This window comes from Cryptotermes secundus, unplaced genomic scaffold (genome assembly GCF_002891405.2).
Source record: "Cryptotermes secundus unplaced genomic scaffold, Csec_1.0 scaffold565, whole genome shotgun sequence".
Taxonomy (NCBI): domain Eukaryota; kingdom Metazoa; phylum Arthropoda; class Insecta; order Blattodea; family Kalotermitidae; genus Cryptotermes; species Cryptotermes secundus.
The window spans coordinates 107,941-130,596 of NW_019731581.1; the positions used below are offsets into that span (position 1 = coordinate 107,941).

At 45.2% G+C, this 22,656-nt stretch overlaps 1 protein-coding gene across 1 annotated transcript in view; it reads right to left on the reverse strand.

Annotated features, from left to right (window-relative positions):
• The window catches only part of LOC111867222 (protein pangolin, isoforms A/H/I/S), a 480,096-nt gene that overhangs the window by 72,437 nt on the left and 385,003 nt on the right, over positions 1-22,656 (reverse strand). Inside the window, exon 4 of the mRNA XM_023856871.2 lies at positions 8,820-8,964. Within this exon, the coding sequence (XP_023712639.1) occupies positions 8,820-8,964 (145 nt within the window). The remainder of the gene's footprint in view (positions 1-8,819; positions 8,965-22,656) is intronic.

The following is a 22,656-nucleotide window of genomic DNA, read 5'->3' on the forward strand; positions in this document are numbered from 1 at the left end:
CTCCAGCCGTTTTACTCCCACGTAAACAGTTCATGGTACCCACAGCATAGGAGACCGGGTGGGCCCCAGAGCCGGTATGGACACCATGAAGAGAAAAATCTATTGACTTTGACAGGAATCGAACTCCAGTTACTTCGTATTTTGAAGTCACGCAACCAAACCTGAACCGGACACCGACTATCCAGAAACCTTCTGGGCTATTCCTCAGTTTTCCAACCAAATGTTGGGACAGTGCCTTATAATACGTGAGGCCAATTCCATTAAAAATTAAGTAAGAAGGTATCCCTGTAACAGGGCATGGAGGCCCATAGGGTTGAGAGACGTCGAGGCTCCCACATTTTCTAGACAATCGGCTCATACATGGCGGCAAGGTAATCAGCCCTTTATCCCCAAGAATATTCCTGGTATTCATTTCTGTTAGAGGCTGAGTCGACCAAAGGGCCACAGTGCGGCTGGAAGGATTAGACCAATTGAAAGAAATCCCATGACCTCATCGAGACTTGAACCCGCGACCTCCGGCTTGTAGCACAGTGCCCGAACCAAAGCATCATTTTCTAATTCATGTGGCCGAAAACGGCCGCGGTGTAACACCGAAATCCCATCCCTACACTTGCCAACCATTCGCAGCAGGTCCACCGCAAAGCGCCGCGGGACTGAAAGCACAGTCGCTCCCTGCAGGCCCAGGTATGTGAGAACACGATACCATAATACAGCCACCACACATCATGGGTAATTTACTTTATGTGGCAAGCCTAAGAATTAGACAACGCCGTTAAATTTAATGGCCACGAGTCCTAAGACTGTAAATTCATTCCGAATGTACACGTGACATCCGTCAAGTCACTACAGCCCCAGTGGGCCTAGGCCCACCTCCATGAACTCCGTTCATTTCGGTTTTTCTAGAGCTTACACATTCGGTAGGACTCCTTGGGCGGGTGATCAGCTCGTCGCAAGGCCTCTACCTGTACATAAACACAGAAAAACGTACACACACAAACTGAACATCCATGCCCTGAGTGGGATTCGAACCCACGATCCCGGTTTCCAAGCGAGCGAAGACAGTACATGCCTTAGACCGCTCGGCTACCGTGACCGGCAGTGTATAAGAATAATATATAAGAATTCAGTTCGTACCTCACAGGAAACAGATCCGAACCCACGGTCCCGGTTTCCAAGCGAGCGAAGACAGTACATGCCTTAGACCGCTCGGATACCGTGACCGGCCAAGTCACAAATACTTCAAAATAACCACACTCCTCCTCCTCAACCCCCCTCCAAACCACAAATTGAACAAGAACAAAAAGCAAACTGTACCACTACTCAGATGCATGGCTTACTTAGGATCTGGTTTAATTTAGAAAATAATTATGCATGTCAAAATAGAAATGGGAAGAGAATGATACGTTTGAATTACTGGGTTTTTGAACTTTGTCCCATCGTCCGGTATTCTAAAGACTATAGTACACAACCCCCCTCAGGTGAAGTGGGTAACAGTTACTCTGGTGGGTCCCTAAGAATCACTGGACAACCCTTTTTTATTGATAGTGGGGTGGGACTAAGTCCCTTGTACTGCGGCCACTTCTGGCCTATTGTACCAGCCCCAGATGATAGGTGAGGGTGACTGTGGAGAAACTGGTGGAATGAAGATTGGCAGGGGAAACCGAAGTACTCGGAGGAAACCTGCCCCAGAGCCACTTTGTCCACCACAAATCCCACTTGACCAGAGCCGGGATCGAACTCGGGCAGCAGTTCCTCCTGGCTATAAGCACCTGAGTCTCACGACTAGAATTTTTATTTTCAAACTGAACAAGTGCGGTTATAGTAAGATCCTCTCTGACGACAGGATGGATCTATCGTTTACAACTGCTGCTGGCCCTAGCCAGCGCAGTCATTCTCATGTCCCAGTGCCGTCGGGCTACCGACATATTTTACAGTCTCAAATTCAAGACTTCCCTTTTCCTACGAATAACAGGGCTACGGTGGAGGTTCTGGACGTCGCCCCCACACGGGATACAATTCATATCAGTGTAACTAGAGCTATATAAACACCTGAGACCAGGTTTTGTCGAAGGGAGATATCACGAAAATAAGCAAAAGAAACCGCGATAAAGCATACATAGACATTAAACTAAGATAAAAATGGAAGAGAAAATTTTATGCAACAAACCCAGACAACAAACAATGTCCATGGAAACCAAAGCACAGAATTAAACAGAGAATTTTGTGAAACAATGTTAAGTCTACCACTAGCGCCTCCTATGGAGTAAAAACTGAACACTCGGGACTAAAACCTAATGGAAACCCATGAATAATCTGTCACAGCACACTGATCTCTCCGAGTCGGTAACCTCCATGCTCATTAGGGGGTGAAATATGCAGAGTTGGCCGATCGGCCTAGTTAAGCATGCCATGTGGGCCGATTCCTTGTATTTCCTGCTCTTACTTTCAATTTCCAAATTCTAACATCATCCCAGCCTACTACTCTATGCCCGTCTTCATAAACATGTTGCGCTAATTGTTATTTTTCTAGAAGGCCCTGTTGGAGATTGTGCCTGTGTTCACGGAGCCTCACGGCTAGGTCTCCCTGTTTCGCCACTGTGGCTTCTGCCAAATTCACAGAAAATACTGTAGATACACGGAGCCTCACGGCTAGGTCTCCCTGTTTCGCCACTGTGGCTTCTGTCACATTCACAGGAAATATTGTAGATACACGGAGCCTCACGGCTAGGTCTCCCTGTTTCGCCACTGTGGCTTCTGTCACATTCACAGGAAATATTGTAGATACACGGAGCCTCACGGCTAGGTCTCCCTGTTTCGCCACTGTGGCTTCTGTCACATTCACAGGAAATATTGTAGATACACGGAGCCTCACGGCTAGGTCTCCCTGTTTCGCCACTGTGGCTTCTGCCAAATTCACAGAAAATACTGCAGATGTTGCGGATCTATTTCCGGCCTGCTCTTCTAGAGTACACAAAGATATGTTAGTTAAACACTTCGGCTTTCGCTAAGATGGACTAAAGAATCCTTGACGATGGGTGGTTTCCTGGCCGAGACCTCAACCAGACACCATCAGCATGCAAAAATCCTTGCAGACACCATAGCAATCGCGCGTGCAAACAGCCCATTAGTATAAAACACGGAAACGCGCGATTTAAACGGACAGTAACACTTCGCAATACAGCCACCAGGTGGCAGCATCGTACAGCCAACAGTGGGAACAGATGCACGCTGTAAATAATACACACATTACCTAGTAAATACATGATGAACGTGTCAACCGAATGATAAAAGGGGTTAAATTAAAACAAGTGTTTGCCTGCTTTCCGCTTTGAAATATGTTCACTTTATTGTAGAACCCGGCGAACTCCGAACAATACGCAGTAAAACATGAAGCCATACACAGCACGAACGGTCTGTAGTATATAGAACGTTGTATCTCGCGACAACAGGGCGTTCGCGAACAGTTCACATCGTGGTGTGCGTGCAACTACCCGAAAAATTCTCGTCACAAAAGCATAAGCACACACACAGACAGTAATAACGAGACTTCATTCGGGGAAATTACACAATACTACTATAGAGTGTTCCTAAAGCAGTTACTCTAATAAACTAGAAATCTCTAACCCAAAGCCTCACTGATCCATCTCAGACACTCGGATCATATTTCTCAATAGAATCATTTTCATGCTGAGCTCTACGACTCAGAACTTCACTCTCAATTCTGTATGCATTTCTGGTTTCCTCCATGCGTGCTACATGCTCCGTCCAGCTCAACTTTCTTACTTCATTAAACCTAAACCACTAAGAAGCGGATGAAAGATCTGAAACTAAATTTCAGATCAATTAATTCTGTACCTACAGCTCACGAGGCAACATCAAACATTTATGCACAGAGCGTTTACCTAATTTCACTCTTTCACGCGGTAGCGTAGTTGGTTGAGGCACTATGCTACAAGTCTAAAAGTCCCGGGATCGAATCCCGATGAGGTGGATTTCTTTTTCTTCAATTGACCTAATCCTTCCAGCCGTACAATGCCCCATAAGGTCGACTCAGCCTCTGACAGAAATGAGTACCAAGAATATTCCTGGGGGTAAAGGGCGGCCGGCGCGTAAGACTGACCTCACCGCCATCTGTGAGCAGATTGTCTAGAAAATGTGGGAACCTCAACATCTCACAACTCTATGGGCCTTAACGGCCGGTTACAGCGATACCTTTACTTTCTTTTACTCTTGATTTGTACTACCGCTAATGTTTTTTGTAAAAATGTACTTAGGCTGTACAAGTTAACAGCAACGCTGGAAAAGGCTTGAGAAAACAAAGGACTCGAGGCTACCAGAAGTAGATACACGCCTCCTCCCTCACAAAATATAATATTATCGCTATTTCCACAAGTTACAGTTCACTAGGGTACACAGTCTAGTGTTCTCAGTCTGTTACTAGACGTTTCCTGGTAACGGCTCCAACAATGGCTATTCATCTGCCTCAGACTCAAGCCTTTTCTTCACGGACTGAAGTGGGTCTAACCTTGTTCCCTGCTTGTAACATCTCGGCACGGACCACGCAGGAAACACATATCTTCCACTGTTGTAGTCCAACTGTTGCATTATTAATAATTTGATGTTTGACAAAGGGAACGTGTTCATCAAGCCGTTGCCCACAAACGTCCTTGGCATATGCGCCTATCTCACAACGTTACATTATGTAATGGAAACGGTAATGTAATACTTAAAGGCGTAAAACAGGCCACGGCAGCTTCATCTCATATTATATAATGCATAGCTCATACGTCGTTAAACAGGCCACGAAACAAGGACGTCCAGCTACCGGCAACGTTAACCCGTTATAACAGAGAAACAGATATGTAAACCATTTGTAAAAAGCAGCGGAACAAAGAGACGGCCGACGATTCTGCTTTACCTAATTAGCGCCGCCTGTGTCTGCGAGCGGAACTACAAATAAAACAGAAGACGAACGAGCGCCGCGTTTTGGTCCTCCTCTTCTGTGCCTTCAAACGATCTTCGTTTTTGATGAGATGGAAATGTAAACACGGGCATAAAATGAAGGCTGGCTCGGAGGGCAGCGAAGCACAAAATGTGGGGGTGGGGGAGAGGGGGCTATCGGGGACGCTAGCACTAATTCACCGAACTAAATATAAATGGAAGGCTGTAAAGAGAGAGTTTGTCGAAAATTTCTGTATTTACGGAACAAAATGTGAAGAACATGGCTAGTATTCTGGTTGGCTGGTTGATATATCGGCATCTTGGTTATTTCACGTCACTGTAGCAACTACTGCAGCTCCCAGGAACAATAAAGCTACGTATTCCAATTTCACGGCGCTCTATCAACTACTGTGGTTCCTTCACAATAGTTTCCGTTAATACTGACACATGTCAAGCAGTCAAAACTAATTCACGTTTAAAAATCCAGCATAATTTCGTTAACACTGTACTGACGACACCGTATCAACTACCGACGTTCCCAGGTAATATCAAAGCCTATCCTGAAGATAAGTCTTTATAGTCTGTCTGGATTGGTCGTTTTATGACGTATCATTGGCTGAGGTTTACATGGGGTTCAATGAGGCACAACGCGATATTGAATTGGAATGAACGTGGGAGAAAAAGCCATTTCGATGTTCGAACGCGCAACCTTCAAAATAAGAAGCAACAAGGCTAATTATTAGGCTGTCAATTCCAGTTTCTTCCGATACAAAATTGCTACTTCACCCTTTACCCCAACACATCAACAGGTAACCTTATGCGTTGCCTAAGCCGTCGTCCTGGGTACATGGGAATGGAGGCAAAGCTCCACACAGTACAGACATATGCACTAGTTCATGAGTGATCCTACTACTTAGCCTTGGGGAACAGCCCCATAACCGGTTTGGGCCACAACAGCAGTTAAGAGAAAAATTCCGGGAACACAAACTTGTCATTCAAGATTTAACCATCCAATCTGATGAGATATGTTGGCTCCAGTGGTTCTATACGAATCCTGAAGCTCAGCATTTAAATTAAATATTTATGATAATCGTTATAAAAATGAGTTAATAAAATTAAATGCTACTATTGTACCTGAGCGTCGAACCCATGACACTCCGTCACCTAAAAAGCTAATTCGGTTCAAATCTATGTTCCATATTAATATCATCCTCACATCCGGTTTTCGGTTTAGAATCCGACCGGAATTCAGTAACTTCAGTTCAGTTTCCTCTGTCCGTGCTACATGTCAAGCCCGCCGTAAATCTGGGCTGAAGAGGCATACATAACATTCGAAGGCAGAAAATTGGCTGTCGCCTGGGCGGGCTTCACACGCGGGCAGTCAGGTGCCATGCATATATAACTGTTTCCTGTTTCACAGTTCAGTGAACACTGTTTGAGTACCAAGTACTGCTTACATATCACCATCTTGCACGGAAGTCCAACACTATATAAATATATATATTACTACTACCCCAGTCCAACAGTCCAGCACCCAGCAAACTACAGTGCAGTCAACATTCCCTCCAGATGCATCACTAGACCACCACCAACTCCCACCACTACTGTACAGACTGGGCTTCATCACGTTCTGTTGGCAACACTGCTCCATGAATGGATTAAACCCTTCACGTGGTTCGAGGCGGAAGGGAAGGGGTGACGCAGAGCTCGAACGAAATGTCTTAGAACATGACACACGGCCTGTAAAAATTGCGAAGACACGCTAACAGGTTTCGATATAATAATCTGGTGGAAGAATGTTTTATTTTACTGAAATAGCAGCTATGATAGTTTAACGGGTTGAGATCCCTGTAAATTATTTACACATGTAGTCCTTCACTTCAAGAAGGGCTAGGGCGGGAAAGGTAAACATCGAAGTTCTATGAAAATTGTCCTTCGTTAGGAAGAGGCGAGCTAGCCAACATCTGTGTCCACCAATAACATTTATTTCTTTTTTAAATCCGTGTAACACAATGAAGACCGCCTCTGTGGTCTAGTGGTCAGAGTTCCTGGCGACAGATCCAAAGGTCCGAGTTCTATTCCCGGCGCTACCACATTTTCTGAGAAGCAGTGGGGGTCCACTCAGCCTCGTGATGATAACTGAGGAGCTATTTCAAGGAAATAGCGGCTCCGGTCTAGAAAACCGAAATTAACGGCCGTCGGGATTCGTTGCGCTGACCACGCGACACCCTCTATCCGCAAAAGTTGGCACTAAACTTCAGACAAGCGACGGTCGCTCGGTAGATATGGTTCTCTTGCGGACCGAAATCACGGAGTTTTGTAACACAATGAAATGTTTAATGGCTGTTCTTACAGCGCGGCCTTGGGATGTGTTAACCTTCGGGGAGCCCGTCAAAAAGTGGAACCTTTAGTGGTCTGTCCCACAAAGACATCTTTAGATGTGAAGGTAAACTTCAAAACTTCTCATCGTTTTGCATGCTAAAATTATATCGTTAACACATTCTGTTCTCATCAGCTCTGAACGCTTGGGTTATGCACACCGAGCTCAAAGAGAGCACCAGAGAATCTTCAGGAGCGGGAACCAGCCGCAGCTCTCCCAAGTCCGCCTCATCAGAGGGTGGGGCTACAGTGTAACTATCACTCTTCCAAAGAAATGTCAGCTATCCATCCCGCGTATTCAACTCCTACAACAGCCAGAAAATATGAATCTTCATTGAATTTGTCTTCGTGGGAAAACTAGAAACGGGAAAACAAAAAACTCCGTGGTTTTAGTCTACAAGCGAACTATATAGACAAAATGTGGGAGCCTCAACAACTCACAACCCTATGGGCCTCCACGGCCTGTTACAGGGATAGCTTTACTTACTTATTTTTACAGAGAAAGTGATTATTTTAATTAAACACGTAAAAACACACAAAGAAGAGGACTCCATGCCGAATAACTCTGCAATCATAAACAGAAAAGACAGTTCGTATATTTAGTATTATTGGCGAAATTTTGAATATGATTTTCGAAAAAACGAATAATGCAGGACTGCGTGTCCGAACAGAATAACCAATGAAATTATTACACAATTGATAGGAGTACATTTATTATGTAAATTATTCATGACTGTAAGGAATTATATTCATTTGAATGTGAAGGATAACACGTGTGTACTATCGCATGATTAATTTACGTTCAACACAATGCTATATCCATCCCTTGTTCAGAAGCATATTTTTGCAAGAAAATAATTCCATCTCATAGTTTCTTAATATTAAGGAATAAAATATTTGTATCTCATCTTCTGGTACTTCGGCCCCTCCAAAACATAAGCAGTCTACCGCGTTTCTATCGAAGTCGTGCTCCAAGACGGAACGGGGGAGTTTTTGTTTCGTTTCTTCGAAAAAATAAAGTACTGTTAGAGCTGTTAGTTAAGATACCCTATTCATATATCGGGGGTGTTTTTCTATAAATTATGATCTATGTTCCAGACATTTTGTGCAACATTCCAAATGCATCTATCTGAAAGACGGCATTTAAACCTGCTTTTAACGCATTCGCAATAATTCCGATTAAAATAAATAGCCACCAAATAACAAGCTAGCCGTGAAGTAAATAAGAAAACAAATGCATAGGAACCGGATGGAAGACAGTGCAGCCAACCGAACACTTCACAACCAGTCTGTACCACCGAGTCTAACAAACCGGGAGGGCTAACCTGATGCAGCTAGGAGAGGCCCCAACCTCTTCCAGTCCCCAGGACTAAGCCCCACCCCCGCGGCAGCCGGCATCGGTGGACTTGCTGCGGCGGAAACAGTGCCTCCGCCCGTGGACGGCGGTGGTACCCCTGGCGACGTTCGTAGCCCCAACCCCAGACCCCTCCAGTACTCACCCATCGCACCCGCCCCCTTCGGATCCAGCTGGTAGGGAGGAATTCCCATGTGGGCAGGGGGCGGCTGTGTCAGGTGATCCCCGTTATGGCAGAAGAAGGGCAGCGTGGCGCCGGGGTGAGTAGGGCCCAGACCCATCTTGCTCGCCTGAAACACAACAAACATTATACGTGAGTCGAGTCTGAGAACACTGTCGCATAATTGTTACAAACGTTTCGAAGTTATCTCCTGCCTCCGTCTTCAGGATAGAAGTGAATCAAGTGACGAACTGGCATGTAACATATGTAGGTCACTTTGGCATGCTTATAGATCGCTTTCAACTTTCCCTTTCTTATACTACGTGATATATCCCACACTTGTTCACTTCTTCCAATATAAGAATGGTGGCCCGAGGTTTCTTCGTTACTTTCTACCATACTACACGGCGTCCCACTCCACAAAACACTCGGACCAATCACAGCCCTGTACGCATGGAGAATTTCTAACTTCATATGGAGTAATGCTGAAATATCAAAGGAATCTGTTACGAAAAAACCTGGTCTGACGTTTAAGGAAACAACAGCTGTTTACTGAGAGAATGAAATGAGGCCTGTAAATTCAGTCGGTGGTAAATATAGTTACCGAACTTATAGAGCATTTACTCGTATGTGCAGAAGTAACGGGACAGCTACGTGAGGATCCCTATTCGAATCTCTGACAGAGGTCCGATCTCAATTAAAAGGAGAAAGTGACTTGGAACAGTCAACGATCACTTCCTCTCTAATTTACACCGCTTCATCATACACGCCATGCAGCAACGGTGTCCAAATGTACCTCATGGCACCTCCTAACCCCCCAGCCTAAGCTTAGCAGCAGCAAACATTTCATCACAATGTGAATGTGTATAAAGAACAGATCGTTCACTTTCTCAATATTATTAAAATGAACACTTCTTTGTTTTTATTGATATGTATTTATTGAGATTTCATAAATGTCAAAATGCATATACAGAATTATAATTCAATTTGCTTTTATCTGATAGCTTTCCCAGGAAATATTGTGGCCCTTCCAGAAGAGGCGCACCCCACACTTCAGAAACCATTCTCCCAGTTCATTCAGCATCGTTAAATAACCAATGGATAAATAAAATAGGCCGTAAAGACAAAGATTTGACCAAGGGGCAGATGCATCACTCACGACTCGATCATTCGACGTAAAAATTATATAAATCATTATTACGTCGCGAATTTATTTCTTTATATTCTAGTGTATAACTACCGAGGGAGGAGCCAGTATAGCGACTGACTACGGGCTGGAAGACCGAGGGGTCGGAATTCGAGTCCCGGTGGGGTCAATAATTTTCCCTTCTCCGCGTTGTCCAGACTAGCTCTGGGGTCCACCCAACCTATCCAGTGGGTACCGGGGGCGCTTCCTGTGGGGCAAAGCGGCAGGGGCGTGAAGCTGACCACTCACCTCCAGCTAATGCCGAAGTCAAGTGGATCTATACATCCACTCCCCCATTTCAAGGCGTAGTGCGTAATTAGGTAAGCACTGGGACACCTTTACTACGAAGGGACTACGGAGTTTCTATATCCCCTCGCAAAATTGCCATTATGTTCTTTTCGGCGCTGTTTCGCGGCGGTGTCAAATGATGAGATGATGAATTAATAAGTATCTGGAAGGAAGCGATCGTGACGTAATCGTAGTGCCATCCCTGCACTTGTCTGCGGGGGCTGAGGAAAGGGAAAATAAATCCCACTGAGGGCAACCAGTACACCGGCCGACAGTCGTACCAAGCAGTCCGGATACAAGTGTCCAGCAACACACTCGGCGGTATTATTATTATTATTATTATTGATTAAATGATATAAACTGCCTTGTTTATGAGCTCTGTTTCCTTGTTTTGCTGCTACCTTATACTTTGAGTTTGGGCTCTTGAGTAAGCATATAAATAACAAGACACTGAATTCTCACATGCATCATCACAATCATCACATTTATCATCATTACCAGAGCCATCATCACGGTTCCTCTTGTTCTTACTCTCGACGGATAATCCTGTGCATGGCAAACATTCAGATCCAATGGAGTTGTTTTACAATAGGTTATCCGAATGCCTAGAAAACCGAGATTAACGGCCGTGGGGATCCGCTGAGCTGACCACGTGACACCCTCTATCCGCTAAAGTTGGCACTAACTTGGCCGACAAACGGAGGTCGCTCGGTCGGTATAGTTCGCTTGCGGAGTAAAGTTAAGGAGTTTGTTTATACAGCGCCGAATGGGTGATTGGTGAGAATATCACAGAATATGACTTCCATACTGAAGCAAAAGAGGGGGGCCAACATTAGACAAGAATCGAACTGTAAACCCCCAAACTTGTGGCAGTAAATGCACCCAGATCTAGCAGACGCGTCGGTTTCTACCATGCTATTAAGTTACCCAGATTTATCAAAGTGTCTGTACCTCCACTGGCAGGCAATATTGCACCCAGATCTACCNACGGAGGTCGCTCGGTCGGTATAGTTCGCTTGCGGAGTAAAGTTACGGAGTCTGTTTATACAGCGTCGAATGGGTGATAGGTGAGAATATCACAGAATATGACTTCCATACTAAAGCAAAAGAGGGGGGAGGGGCAACATTAGACAAGAGTCGAACTGTAAACCCCCAAACTAGTGGCATTAAATGCACCCAGATCTACCGGACGCGTCTGTTTCTACCCTGGTAATATTGCACCCAGATTTATCAGTGTCTGTACCTCCAGTGACAGGCAATACTACACCCAGATCTAGCGGACGCATCTGTTTCTACCCTGGTAATATTGCACCCAGATTTATCAGTGTCTGTACCTCCACTGACAGGAAATATTGCACCCAGATCTACAGGACGCGTCTGTTTCTACCCTGGTAATAATGCACCAAGATTTATCAAACGTGTCTGTACCTCCACTGGCAGGCAATATTGCACCCAGATCTACCGGACGCGTCTGTTTCTACCCTGGTAATATTGCACCCAGATTTATCAGTGTCTGTACCTCCAGTGACAGGCAATACTGCACTCAGATCTAGCGGACGAGTCTGTTTCTACCCTGGTAATAATGCACCCAGATTTATCAAACGTGTCTGTACCTCCACTGGCAGGCAATATTGCACCCAGATCTAGCGGACGCATCTGTTTCTACCCTGGTAATAATGCACCCAGATTTATCAAACGTGTCTGTACCTCCAGTGACAGGCAATACTACACCCAGATCTAGCGGACGCATCTGTTTCTACCCTGGTAATAATGCACCGATTTACCAGATGCATATTTTCCGCTAGTAGTAATAACAGACCCAGATCTGCACAAACGTTACAGTAATTATACCATGAAACCAGATCTACCGGACGTGCCTGTCTCGCTAGCGTTATGATATCTCGAACCACAAGCAGAAGCCCCGGGTCCAGGGACTCAGTCTCCATCCAAAGTAGCGCATGCGTGAGATGGTCTGCTGCTTCCGCAGGAGTAGGAACCCTGGAAACAGAATCCTCTGCGCCTTCGTCCACTGGCTCCGTCTTGACGCCCTCCAAGGGAATATCCCCAGTACCGCAATCCAGGGCCCACGTTGCCAAGTCATCATCAGTCACTTCGAGGCCCAGGTCATGCGAGAGCCACTGGAGTTCCAGAAGCATCATGCGGTCTTCTTGCGCCTGCGCGGGAGCTGCTCCAAAAGATGACAGGGCCAGCGTACAGGCCGGTGTTTCGGGGCTGGGCTCCGGATCGCCATTAGTCAGGGAAGTCACTCTCTCCCAGCACCTCAGGAATGTCTCGGATCTAACGTTAAGCCAGGAACGGTGAAGCATCGGAAAGGCGTCTTTAAGCGTGAATTTCCTGAGATAATCCGACACCAAAGTGGCGTGTTGATGCTCCGTGCTGTTCGCAGCAACACTGGAGAGAAGCATCATGGCGTAACGAGTTCTTAATTCGGATATAACGAGGCCGTGGTCCAGCACGGCTCCATCACCAAAGTCTCCTTTCGGATACACAACCAGTCTCACCCTAACATCAACAGCGACGCACTCTGATTCTTGCGGTACGAACGGGCCTTGTTCTACAACAAGAACAGCTCCACGAGGGTGCAAAGTGGCAGCGGCTGGTGCGAACTCGTGATGGAACCACCAGGTGAAGAGGTCCGGGGTTAGAGTCCCACTACCGCCTCCAGCATACACAACGGGCTGACTCAACATGTTCACATGGCGCAAACACGGCGGGCGCCATAGTCTCCCAGTGATCAGCATGCGAGTCCGATGTCTTCCGGTTCGGTTCCCAGCCATAAGCACCCAGACCCTGTCACAGGTCGCCGTCTCAGCCAACGTGCGGTCTGGTAGAGACTTCCAATCCAGCTGGAAGCCGTACGCACAGTAGACCTGGTCTGCACTGTACTCTCCATCTCGCAGGATACGCCTCAGCTGCTCAGCAGGACACGGCACGTCCTGGCACTCACTAGCAGAAGCAGTTATTGTAATCGTGACGTCAGCCGATTGGGTGGGGGGAGGCGGTGGAGTTGAAGAAGCTTTTGGGACACCGTACCGCGTCTGCCAGTGACGAATCCAATTACGAGTGACGATTTCGAGGACGTCCTGCGAGGCGCCCAGACGCCGCGCTATGCTGAGAGCCTTCTTCCGTAGCTCTGCCGTGCTAAGGAGCACAGTGACACGTACCTCATCTCCCCCGCCATGTCGCTCCCGCTGTTGCTGCTGCTGGTAGCGCTCGAACCATCGGAACAGCGCTCTTTCAAGGGCCGTTTCCAGAATCTTCCGCTCCGCAACAATGTCCTCGCGCTCCACCCTCTTCCCTCCCGCCATATCTCCATCAACAATGGCACTTTGCTTCCTACCATCTCGCGTCTTAAGTTGTCCTTCCGTTACACGCTTTGCTTTCTTGTCCCTGTTTTTCGGAGACATGTATTGCCGACAACCCAGATTCACACCGCTCCGGTCCGCGACTACCTCACAACTGAGACAGGGGCACCACACAGCTAGCAGCCCAGCAACACGGGGAAAGAGAAGGCGGCTGGGATCAAAGCCACAGCCAGTGAGCTGGCGGCCCGCCTGGGTTTTATGCCAGCCAGCTACACAGAGAGGGACAGAGAGCGAGAAAGCTTTCCCCTCTATATGCGAACCGCTTTGATGTTGCCGAGCACGCGGCATCAGAGGAGGACTACAAAGAGCAAAAGAGAAACCTTCTCTCGTGTGTTGAAACGTACACATGTGCCGCTGAGGAGGCAGCAAAGGGGTAAAAGAGAAAAAGGCAAGAGAGACAGAGAAAGCAGACGCAGCGGCGCTCACTTTGAGATCAAACGGAAGAGGGAGATGAAAGAGGCGCACACTCTGCTGAGACAGATAATACTGCATCGAGTGGGCGGGGGAACGTGGCTGCCGGACGGACGGACATACTGAAGAGAGTCGCGACACGAGGAAAGTAAAACGGAATCAAACATGAAAAAGAAATTTTACCTTGTCAAAACAATTTTAAGACACAAAATAACTCGCCACGGGGTTGTTCCCCCTCCGAAACGCGTGGCTTCAATCCACGGACACTTGCCAGTTGATTCTCACACTATCAACACAGTTGGGCCGCGCCATAGTTCAAGCGGTTAGTCGCTGGATTCCCATCGCGGCGGCCCAGGTTCGATCCCGTGTCTGGTCAAGAGGGATTTGTGGTGGACAAAGTGGCGCTGGGGCAGGTACAATAGGCCAGAAGTGGCCGCAGTACAAGGGACTTAGTCCCACCCCACTAGCAATAAAAATAGTAGACAGACAGATTAGGTCTGAATCAATCTCTACGCACCTGAAGCGAATTCAGATCTACAGCAGCCGCGTCAAACATGCGGCCCTCGACTTTTAGAGCTAACTGATATTAAAATCAATATTAAAATTTTAGTAGAAATATTTTTTGTAAAAGCAATTTTCCAACAGACCAGAAGACAAGAAGTCTCACGCAGACATAAATTAGCAGGATTCAGGAAATTCAATGTTTTGCTTTTTCTAACATAATTTCTTGTGCAATCTCTCTTTTTACATATTGAAAAGCTGTTTGATACTTGTCAAAAATGGCATTCTCTTGCTTTTTAAAACTGTAAGATATGTGACTTTAGGTAATTATATTGAAATTATTCCTAAATAATAAATACACGTAGAATTAAATTTCCTTGTATCAAAATCTAATGTATATTTCTATTTTGAAGTGCGGCCCTGGACTATTATTTACAGGGCTGAGGTGGCCCTCTGTACAAGTTGAGTTTGACATGCCTGCTCTACAGCAATCCAGTACGTCAGATAACAAAGCTCGGATTTGGAAAGAACGTGTATCCCAAATTTGGATCTGTTTCAAGTTCTGGGCAGTTGAAAATTTTTGGCTTAACGAGTTAGTAAGATTGTACAACGGACTGTGTGTTTCTGTTGTTGATGTATGAAAACAAACGTCCACAAATCCGTGGCTCTAATACTACGTTGACCTGCGGACCCGATATTCCAACAAGACTATAGAACTTGCGCCATTATCCATGCGGGCAAACTTTCCTTCTTGTATCATTATCCTTCTCCGTTGTTCACAACGTTCCGGCCGTGTTAACCAAACGAATTCGTCGTTATTTAATGGCGCTTTGTAAACTCCATACAATACAGTAAACCCACGCTAATCCGGATTGAAATACGAAAAAAAAAATGCTGTTCACAGTTCAGTGCATACTTTAAAAGGAAAAAAAACTGAGACACTTTCTTCAAACCTTCATTGTTACGTTCCAACACAAGTACAACTTCTGAGTCTTCTAGCGATGAATAAATGTATTTTATTTTTATAGTTTTTAAATAAATGCTCTACAGTGATATTTTTATTTCATCGACACTAATTTTATCATTAAATTTTCCATTTGTGTTTATTTTTTGTCTTCCAGGGCCATCTTTCGTTTCATTAATCCGGATGACTTCTTCCCCCCCCCCCAATTTATCCGAAATATTGTGGGTTTACTCTACATGGCGTCGACTGAAACAGACAGCAGCCGTGACCAAACTTCAAATCACAATCCCTAAATTGAATTGTAGGTACTAGGTGAAATCGTGAAAGACCTAAATAAAGATGAACGTTTCCAGCCGTCTTACATTTTGAAAATTAATTACAACTACAGATGAAAACAAAATTAATGTCAAACTGCCTTATGTTTCACCCAAAGCGATGCAGGTTGCTACATTGCCTGTTAATTAAAAGTCCGCTAGTAGTACAATCTGATGGCGATCAGAACAGGGAACCACTTTCACACCCCGCCAGGCCCGGCACTGCACTTCAAGGCAGCCACGTGTATCACACAGGGACAGCCTAGCAACACAGACGGGCAGCGCAATGGCTCGTGGACAGGTACGTGTATGTGGAAGCATGCCCAGACAGATTTATATCATAATTAAAATATATGTAAATTAGACAGCAAGTAAACCTGCTTGACAAATGGAAACTGCAGCTGAGACAGGGAATTACGTGTCAAGTCCCTCTTCAGAAGCTTCACATACTCACAGCGTGTCACTGAGAATTGTCCTCTCTCTGGCAAATCTCTTTACGGCCTGACATCTCAGATTTTCGAGGCAGTAAATATGAACATTACGGTCTTATAGGTTGTGACGCCATACAGTTTGGTAGATAGATAAACATGAGATAGCTTTGTATCATAACAATACAGGAGATACTTATTCCACCACAAATAACACATGACCTAACCTGGGCTTGAACTCGGGCCGCCAAATAACTGCCTGAGCTTTGGCACAAGTCTCTTACAGCTCGTAAGGAGGAGGTTCGCATGCACCCTCACGGAGACGAGACAAAATCATGCTGCAGTGACCCGTCCTAACCCAGCGTGTTGCAGTTCACCCCACTACACTACGCTACAAGAAAACGGACAAAGCAATCACAGAAACTTGGTCTCTGACATTAAGGAAGAAAAACAGACTGGGGGTGTTTGAGAACAGGGTGCTGAGAATATTTGTACCGAAGAGAGATGAAGTGACAGGAGGTTGGATAAAACTTCATAATGGGGAGCTTCATAACTTGTACTCTTCTCCAAGTGTAATTAGAATGACCAAGTCAAGGAGGATGAGGTGGGCAGGGCATGTAGCACATGAGACATATGAACGCATTTCCCGAAAAGGACAGCACAGGCAGACAGAAATGTCGCCACACATCTTCACCAAAGTGTGAAACAAAACAATGTTAGGCCTGCATCTACGAACGTACTGACATGACAACTGAAGGCCGAAACATTGCTAGACAATGGCTCCGTAAAAAACTTTCCGCGGCAAAGGATACGAACAAACTCAGTGGCCTGTAGTCCGCAAATGAACTATACCGACAGAGCTACGGCCGATTGTCGGCGAAGTCAGTGTCAACTTTAGCGGATAGAGAGTGTCGCGTGGTTAGCGCAACGAATCCCGACGGCCGTTAATTTCGGTTTCCTAGACCGGAGCCGCTATTTCCTTGAAATATCTCCTCAATTATCCTCACGAGGCTGAGTGGTCCCCGTTCCACTACTTCTCAGAAAATCTGGTAGCATTGGGAATCAAACCCGGACCTCTGGATCTGTAGCCAGGAACGCTGACCACTAGACCACATGAAGCAGTTGTTCGCAACGATGTTTTCTATTCTGATTCTCAGTTCCTTGATCATTTTACAGACGGTTGGACTCCTTGGATGGGTGATCAACTCGTCGCAAGATCTCTATCTAAACACAGGACAACACAAACACGGAACAAACGCATACACAAATACTCCAAACATCCATACCCTGGAGTGCGATTCAAACCCACGATCCCGGCTTCCGAGCGAGGGAAGACAGTGCACGCCTTAGACCGCTAGGCTACCGTGACCGGCAGTGTACAAGAATAATATATAAGAATTCAGTTCGTACCTCACAGGAAACAGATCCGAACCCACGATCCCGGTTTCCAAGCGAGCTAAGACAGTACATGCCTTAGACCGCTCGGCTACTGTGACCGGCAGTGTATAAGAATAAAAGAATTCAGTTCGTACCTCACAGGAAACAGATCCGAACCCACGATCCCGGCTTCCGAGCGAGGGAAGACAGTGCACGCCTTAGACCGCTAGGCTACCGTGACCGGCTGAAAAGCAACTAAAGGTACTAAAACGTGAATGGAGTTCGGAACAGACCGATAAGTGGTTGCTGCAAGAGGATGATAACCTATTAATAGGCAGGCGATGGAACAGAAAAACAGCTTGAATAAGGAATGGTATGCAAATACTTGGAAACTGAATAGAGACATGTCCAACAGGAGAGGAAGGGGGAGGGGGGTATATTGGAAGACGGAGTGACGTCTTAATAACTGCACTGAGTCCCAGCAGCAACTGACGGCTGCAGGAATTCTTCCATATGGCTTCAGAGTACTAAACTGGAAACTCAAAGAGCTTAGGGCGAGAGATAAGGAGACTAGGAAACGGCTGACAGTGTGTGTGTGTGTGTGTGTGTGTGTGGGCCACATCACAGCAACTCTATATGCGACTTGTGTACGATACAAGCATAAAAAGGCAACATAACATATTTCAAACGTCTCCAAAGAGGACACTTCTGCAAGAAACAGAAGAGAGATAACGGCTAGACCAAAATCAGCCCATTCATTAAAATATGTAAAAAAAAACAGGACTTGGGCATGAAGAAAGAGGCTGCAAATAGCTACCAATGTAGAGGGAAACAATTATGGGAAGTTAAAACAAAATTAATAAAAAAAAAAGCAACTGGAAGGATGAAACAATGAATGGCAAAGAAATTCGAAATCTTCACGCCCCACTCGTCGACGAAAATGACGATGTATTCTCGAAAGGCGACCTGCTCACGCCGGTTCGTCGCTCGAAAATTTTTATACCATGAAGATGGAGGCGATACGTTCCTCCAAAACGTTGGTTTATACAATATCTACACGGCTCATCCACTAGCTCCTATTTCCAATCAAGTATTCAAGTCGCCGCTCACACAAGCACTGTTAGCTGTCTGTGCCATCAAGACAAGTTGCAGAGCACGCGTACCAATCTGCAACTTGTGTAGACTGCCTCCAGCCGCTATACAACGCTTTGTGTGCCATATGAATTCGAGACTCTAATCTTAACAAGCACAGCTCCTCTGAGTCACAACATATTGTATTCACACTGCAAAATAAACTGCATATTTCATGGGCTCTTCTAATTATATATCAATTAATAAAGATAAAAAGTGAACTTATCCCTGTGCTTATTCAGCACTGCGCCATGAAGGCGTATGGGAGGTGGATGTATAGATCCACATTTTCCTGACCTCGGTACTGACTGGTGGTAGTCAGCTTCACGCCCCTGCCGATTTAACCCCGGGGAAAGAGTTCCCGGAACCCACTGTACGAGGCTGTGTGGGCCTCAAGGCTGGTCTGGATGAAGTGGAGAGGAGAAAAATCCTGACCCTAACAGGACTCGAACTTCGAACCCTCCATCATCCAGTAGCCAGTCGTTATACCGGTCCTAAATTAGTAAGGGCAGCAGAATCTTAATTGAACACATCAAATACCAAAATGACCCCATACTGGACGAAAGTCAAGTCTCCATGAGGTTCATTACGCTTCTTCATTTGAAGCTGGGGGCCATTCACATTAGTGGTGACCAGTCTGTAGTTAAGTTTGTTTAGCTTTCTGTAGTCATGCCGAAAGTGAAAGTAAGTCAGAAAACTAAATTACAGATGTAACAGCGAGAGTTCGAAGGAGAGATGATAAGTACGGATAACGAAATTCTTTATTGCCGAGCGTGTGAGAAAACAGTTGGTTGTGAAAAACGCTTTCAAGTGCTTCAGCATTTGAACACTAATATACACAAAGAGAATATTAAAATTAAATCCACGAAAAGTGCTCCTGTTCAAAAATTGCTTAGTGAATTTTCTAATAATAGTTTTTCACAGTTTTCCTCTGATTTATGCGAAGCCCTTTCAGCGGCAGGTATTCCGCTGTGGAAACTAACCAATCCTACTCTGAGAAACTTCATAGAGAAGTATAACAGTGCAAAGTGCCGGATGAATCTACTGTGCGCAAAAATTACGTCAAGCAGCGTTACGGTCGTACAATTGAAAGCATTAGAGATAAGATTCAAGCTAATTTTGTGTGGGTCTCAATCGACGAAACACAAGATTGTGAGGGACGGTTTATTGCAAATTCTATAGTTGGATCCCTTAAGAAGAATGAACAATCTACCCCATATCTTCTTGCTGTAGTGCAATTTGAAACCACAAATAGCTCCACAGTTTCCGAATTTTTTATCAAATGCATGAATTTACTATGGCCGAATGGCATTCAGTATGAGCGCGTATTGCTCTTTGTGACTGATGCCGCAAGTTATATGATGAAAGTCGGTACTGCTCTTAAAGTTATATTTCCAAATATGACACATTTGACTTGCCTTGCCCATGGGTTGCACCGTGTTGCAGAAACAATTCGTGCAAATTTTCCGCATGTTGACAAGTTGGTGTCTTCTGTGAAGAAGGTATTTGTTAAAGCGCCATACAGAAAAGAAGCCTTTAAAGCAGTAGCACCGAGCGTTCCACTTCCGCCAGAACCAATTTTAACGCGCTGGGGCACGTGTCTGCGTGCCGCGAGTTATTATACCGAACATTTAAAAACAGTTAGGAATGTCCTGAACACATTTGATCCCAAAAGTGCAGCATCAAATCAAATCTCGGACTGCACTTCTAGCTGGACTCCTCCTGCATGACGTGGCATATTTGAGAAAATTGGTTAACTTACGTGATCGCCCCTGTGGTGTAGTGGTCAGAGGTCCTGACTACAGGTCCGGGTTCGATTCCCGGCGCTACCAGATTTTTTCAGAAGTGGTGGGTCTGGAACGGGGTCCACTTGGCCTCGTGAGGATAACTGAGGGGCTATTTGAAGGAAATAGTGGCTCTGGTCTAGAAACCCGAAATTAACGGCCGTGGGGATCCGTTGCGCTGACCATGCGACACCCTCTATCCCCTAAAGTTGGCACTAACTTCGCCGACAAGCGGCGGTCGCTCGGTCGGTACAGTTCGCTTGCGGAATACAGACCACGGAGTTTAAGTTACGTGGGAACTTTATGTGGAATTTACATTGGACGTATGAAAGCCGTTAACCTGAAATTCTACCTTTATTCTCTCTTTATTTAGAAGGCATTGTTAACAGTAAATAACGTACAGAAGGGACTACAAAGCATGTGCTTCAGCGTGTACTGCCGTCTGTCTTTACCGAAAACAAACTTCCAATGATGGTAGTGTGTGTAACGAATTAAATCATGATTCAAAGTATAAACAGTGCCGAAACGGATGAGCTGCCTCTGATAACTGCTGCAAAAGATAAGAGAATCGATTATATCGAACGCTCCACACACGTGTTGCATTTGAGACCATGAAGAATAACATGCGGCTCCCTAATAGTTACGGATAACATCACCAGGTGGCAGTGCAGTTTCGGCATTTCCCTACAAAAATTCTCTAATGCTAACAGATGGTAGGTTAAGTCGATCTTCTATCTACAACTGTGGGCCAATGGTGTGGATACACGTGCAAACTCTGGTCAAGCATGGAAGTTATTCACTGCGAAGGTTACACCCTCTTTTTACAATACGATTAATGTCTGTTATCGGCGTTTGTTTTGTACCTGGAGGCCAAATCACTCAAGCAGAGACTCCTCCAGTTCATCAAGTTCACACAGAAAAAGAAATAAAATTTCTGCTGTTTAATTGTAAACTAGACAATGACAATTACGTATCTGTTTCCTGCTCACAAAAAGAAACATACAGGGAACTTCTAAAGAAGTTTGTTTGTAAAGACAACTTCTGCCAAAATCTTTTTTCTCTACATAGCCACATCGGTTAGTGCTACAAATTTTTATTCTACTAAGCTTCGAGTCTTACTACAGATGCAGCTGGCACTCCAGGCTCGTTAATTCTCTGCAGTTAAGTATTCTTAATAACGTTTGTCTCAGACAAGCTCCAGCTCAAATTTCCAGCCAAATTCATTCCAATTCCAGAATGAAACCCGAACAACTTCCTGCGCAAACACTAAACACTAACGTTCATACAAATTGGATACATTCCCGGAACCTGTTTCCTAACTAAACTAAATGAACCAAGCAGTCACGTGGCATATAAACCCTTTTTTCTTCGAACATTCAAGGACTGTAGTCAATTTAAATAAAAAAAATGATTTATTGAACCACAGGGTCCACCAATGTGTTTAGAAAATCCTGCTAGTGGATTTGTCCGTCACTATTCAATGTATATTGGCACTCACACAACCTGCTTCCGAAATATTATCTGCATCCACGTCTACGTACCGTATCCAAGGAAAATTCTTCCAGTATTTCTTGTTTCTGACGCCTCCACATGTAAGGTGCCAGGTAACAGAGGAATTAAATTGCAATGAACCACAAGTTCGATGTTTAGGAATTCTGTTAATAATTCAGATATCGAGAACGACAGCGAATGACAATCGATGTATCGATTCATAACTGTCTCACGCATCACATATCCCATCGGAAAACGATCAAGGGGACACAACAATGTTGGGCTTCATAACACGTATAATCTGCATTCCTGAACGTACTGCAGACGTTAGGGTTTGAGTCCGAAATGTACTCTGATCTTTTTGTGTGCAAACGTTTCTTCGAGAATACTGAAAAGGGGAAAGAAGACGAAAATAAAACACAAAGAAGAAGAAATTACATATTTTTTATTGCTAGTGGGGTGGGACTAAGTACCTTATACTGCGGCCACTTCTGGCCTATTGTACCAGCCCCAGATGATAGGTGAGGGTGATTGTGGAGCAATTGGTGGAATGAAGATTGG